The 4905-nt window shown below is 36.1% G+C and overlaps 1 protein-coding gene across 1 annotated transcript; it reads left to right on the top strand.

Annotated features, from left to right (window-relative positions):
• Positions 1-465: 465 nt before the first annotated feature.
• Positions 466-2593, top strand: LOC126706756 (beta-amyrin 28-monooxygenase-like). The gene is made up of 3 exons (XM_050406299.1): positions 466-1461; positions 1618-1805; positions 1939-2593. The coding sequence occupies exons 1-3, from the start codon at positions 498-500 to the stop codon at positions 2236-2238; spliced, it is 1452 nt and encodes a 483-aa protein (XP_050262256.1). The 5' UTR covers positions 466-497; the 3' UTR covers positions 2239-2593.
• Positions 2594-4905: the final 2312 nt, after the last annotated feature.

The following is a 4905-nucleotide window of genomic DNA, read 5'->3' as shown; positions in this document are numbered from 1 at the left end:
TATATAATTTTAAAATATTAAATAATAATAAATTTTAGTACAAATTTCTTATTATGTATGTGGATTTATTATTTTACTTTTTAGAAATAAGATCCTCTTTGTTATATTTTGGTATTTTTATTTTCTAAATATAAGATGTAAAATGCTAAAAACTTACATAAATTCTTTTAAAAAATGTAATATATTTTATTATTTATTGTTATGTAATTGTAGTCATGTAGAGTGTACTAGACAGTAGAGCCCCGCTCCCAACCCCACCCCCACCCCCCAAAAAAAAAAAAAAAAAAAAAAACCCGAAAAGGAAAGGTACTACTACCAAAGTCTTTTTAGGTACTAAAAAGTAGAGAGTCGGAAATTAATTTTGGGGAAGTTCTTTAAATGAAGAGTTTTATTTTTTTATTTATATATTTATTATTATTATTATTTTTTATGAACTCTTTAAATGTAGTGTTAGTATATATGTGAGACACCACCTTTATCATACTCACCACCCCAGAATGGAGCTCTTCTTCTTCGTTCTAATTTCCCTATTCTTGATTGCTTCCATTTCTCTTGGCATTAGGTCCTTCGCTTATAAAACCAAAGAAAAAGTCACTGGCACCGGGCCAACACTCCCTCCAGGAAGTTTTGGTTGGCCAATAATGGGTGAAACCCTTCAATTTTTGGCTGCAAACCGTGAGGGAGCTATAGATCATAAATTTATCTCTAAGAGAACAACCAAATATTCTTCCAAAATATTCAAAACTTCTATTTTTGGTGAGAATTTCATTGTTTTTTCTGGTGCTGCTGCAAATAGATTCATTTTTTCAAACGATAGCAAGTTCTTCATACGTTGGTGGCCTCCCTCATTTCAAAAGCTTTTCCCCTCCATGGAATTTGTACCCATTGAGCATGATGCTGCCAAGGGCAGGAAGCTTATGTCCTTGTTCTTCAAATTCAATGAGGCTCAAAAATTAGTGGCATCAATTGACTCAATTTCAAGAAACCAATTAAAGAATAATTGGGAAGGCAAAAATGAAGTCAAGGTGTATCCTCTAGTAAAAATGTACACATTCACATTAGCTTGTCATTTATTTTTGAGCATCAATGACACACAAAAAGTTTTGAAGCTTTTGTACCACTTCAATAATCTAACCGATGGCATACTATCGGTACCTCTAAGCATCCCCGGTACACCATTTCATCGTGCAACCAGAGCGATGGAATCTCTTAGGAAAGGGATTTATTTGATTATTAAGGAGAGGAGGGAAGCCTTAGCAAAGAACTTAGCATCTCCAACACAGGACGTGCTATCACAGATGATTGCTGTGCCATTTGATGATGGATTCATGACGGAATTGGAGATTGTAGACAAGATTTTGGCAATTCTATTCGGGGGTGAAGAGACTACCACTGCCACAATCACTTTTGCTATGAAATATCTATCAGAGATGCCTCACCTCTACAATGAAGTTCTTAAAGGTATCTTTCAATTAAGAAGTATACCCTTACGTAATATTTCCATTTTTGTTGTTTTACTTTTTTTTTTCTTCTTTACGCATTTCTCATGAAGTTTTAATTTTTTAATTCATACATAAGCAAACAAAGAAAGCTCATAAAACTTCATTCGCATTATAGAGCAAAGGGAAATTACGAGGTCAATGAAGCCAAGAGAAGTACTACGTTTTGATGACATTCAGAAAATGAGATACACTTGGAACTTTGTGAATGAAGTTATGAGGCATATACCAATTGTTCAAGGTGCTTTCAGAGAAGTCAAGGTGGATATCACTTTCGAAGGTTATGTCATTCCCAAAGGGTGGAAGGTATGTGTCTGAATAATGATTAAGTAATTAGACAAACGATAATTTATCAACACGTAACTATAGGCTTCTATGACAATTTATTAATTTATTTATTTTTACTCTCATCCTGCTGATAAAAGTACTTATTTTTCAGCTATATTGGGGTGTGGGTTCTACCCATCATAACTCTGAATACTTCTCAGAGCCAGAAAGGTTTAATCCCATAAGATTCGAAGGAAATGGACCTTCTCCTTACACACATGTTCCTTTTGGGGTAGGACCACTAATGTGCCCCGGACATGAGTATGCTAGATTGACTATTCTTGTCTTCCTCCATTACGTGGTGAAAATGTTTCAATGGGAACCAATTCTCCCCAATGAGAAAATGAAATTCAAAGCAGCGCCTATGCCAGCAGAAGGGTTCCCAGTTTGTCTTTCTCCTCACCAGATTTAATAAGATTTTTATAAATTATGTTCGACTTAGGTCCAGTGTCCTCTGTACTAAACCCAATAAGATGTTGCCATGTGCTCAAAAATTGCTATGAGGCAACATCCAACCTATATTTTAAATTTAAAAAGAAAATAAGAGAGACATAAACTATGCTATATTTTTTATACTTGGTATTTAGCAAGTTAGGTGGATGTTATGTTTTTGTTTTACTATGTTATTTTGAATTTGGGTTGAAGTATATGCACTTCTTTTGAAATGTAAAGAACTTATTTCTAGATGGATGGTACTATATTATGGACTTAATTTTTAGTAAGTAATTTGATGTTATTTTAAACTCTTGGACGATGAGTTTTAAGTATTTGATGTTATTATTAACTTTCAAATTGTATGCGTAATAGGCATTTTGAATATGATGTTATGAGTTTGTATTAAATTTGTTGTTTATTAATCCGGTGTTTTTTTTTAAAGCGATTTTTTTTTCTTTTTTTGATAGGTTTTTGAAGTGTGATAAATGGATTGATTGAATTTGTGACGACTTAACTTGTTTAATATTAAGTGGGTTGAAATGGGTTGTTTCACATTCGTGTCATCTTAATATAACCCGCTTATTAGGTGTGTTAAGTGGGCTGTGTCTTGTCAACTCGCTTCATTAATAGGTCGTGTTAGGGTTGAAGGGTTATGACACAACAATTAAATGAGTTATGTTTGGGTTGAGCCATTAAGCCAAATACCTTTACCTCGACACGACATGTAAACACCCCTAATGAGTACCAAACAATGACAAGCATAAAGTATAAAATAAATAAAGATGTATGACAGCAACACCCAAATTTTATAGAAATGATTAAGAGGTAGTTGCAGTAAATCCACTTGTAATTTAACCCGTAATCACTTTGCCTACTCATGGTTTAAAAAAATGTCACTTTACCCATTTGAAATAATTTTTGTTTGTCTCTCGTAACCCACCTTTGCTAAAAGAAAGGAAAAGAAAAGAAGGTAAATATGTATTTTAACTCAAAACCAAGCGAAAACATGATAAAACCAAGCGAAAACATGATAAAAAAGGGCGGGTTTTGTGTAAATTAATATTTGGAACCTATGTTCAAAACTCCCATCAACAAGTACCAGAGTGGAGATCATTACATTCTCTGAACTCAGGTGAACTGAGTTTGAAAATGTCTCTCTGTCGGAAAGAAATAGAGGTTTTTTCCTCTTTTTCTTTGGCAGTAGAAGTGTTCTGTCCCTTCTTCAGAAGGAGAGTGTGTTCTTTTAAGGTAACAAGTTTACCTTTCGAGCTAGTGGTCTTTTTTTTTTTTTTTTTTTCCAGGGGTCCAGGGAAATACTTCTTATGTTCTTGCTTCTACTTTTCACTCCATCTTGTACTATGGAGGAATTGGCTAGTCAGTGGAAAAAACTTTCATTATTAGAGAAGGAAACCGATGGCTTTGTCCTCTTTAAGGAACAACACTCCGGTGAATTTCTATCAGCCCCTTTCACGACACATGGGAAGGAAGGTATTTATGTGCCGGGTTTCTATGAACACAATTAAACTTTCACGCAGAAAGTTTTTTATTCGGCTAGAATGGAGTTGGAAGGAATTGAGACAGAAGCCGGTGAAGGCATATCAGTGAAAGATCAGGCGAGTTGGGAAACTGAAGGGGAATCAATCATTAATGAGGGTGTAAGTCACGTTAATGATGAAACGGTTATGAGGGAAACATTACACTTGGTTTCAGTTATCCCAGCAAACTAGGATTCTACTTCGAGCCAGCTGTCTCTAGCTGAAATTCAGGAATCAATGGATACGGGCTATAATGATGGAGCTACGGGATTGGCTAATGATTTAATTCCTTTGGGGGTTACGTCTGATACTTTATTTGAAATTCAAATAAAGGATATTGTTACAGATATTGCACGATTTGATGGGGATTCAGGTAGGGAGGGATTTCGAGCTGCTTATGTTCGCTCCATTCCACCTAAACCCCCTCACCCACCCTATTGAGGTTCAGAACGGGTCATCTGGAAACCTCCACCCTGGCCGAGACTCAAAGTGAACTTTGACGGGGCTGTGTTTAGGGAGAACGACATAGCAGGTGTTCGAGCTGTGATTCGGGATGATAAGTGACTCATGGTGGCTGCAATGGCGGATAAGGTCCCGCTCCCCTACTTGGTCACTGTAGTGGAAGTTCTCGCAGCAATAAAAGCCTTGAGATTTGCTAGCAACATTGGTCCAGTGTCTTTCATCCTTGAGGGGGACTCCAAGATCACCGTTGATGCTCTGGTAGGGGACAACGTGGAGCATGCTGAGTTTGGAAACCTGATAGAGGAAGCTAAGTGCTTGTCAAGTCAGTTTGTTGATGTGAGTTATAGTCATGTTAGGAGACAGGGCAATTGTGCCACACATAACACTGCTAGATATGCAAGACATGTTAAAGAGTATACGATGTGAATGGAGGCTGTTCCTCCACATCTTTCTGCTGTAATTCCAGCTGATTTGGCATCCTTTGAATAAAATTACAGTGTTCTTTCTAAAAAAAAAAAACAAGTACTGGAGCGTAACAAAATCAAACAAAAAACCAAGCACTTAGCAATGACACTACTGTGAAATTGAATCAAACCCAAACCAAGAAATTGAACCTTCAAATTTTCGTGACCCATTCCAAGAAATCA

The sequence above is a fragment of the Quercus robur genome, chromosome 11 (genome assembly GCF_932294415.1).
Source record: "Quercus robur chromosome 11, dhQueRobu3.1, whole genome shotgun sequence".
In the NCBI taxonomy this organism is placed as follows: domain Eukaryota; kingdom Viridiplantae; phylum Streptophyta; class Magnoliopsida; order Fagales; family Fagaceae; genus Quercus; species Quercus robur.
Note: the sequence above shows the minus strand (reverse complement) of the source record. Positions and strands in the feature narration are given on the sequence as shown.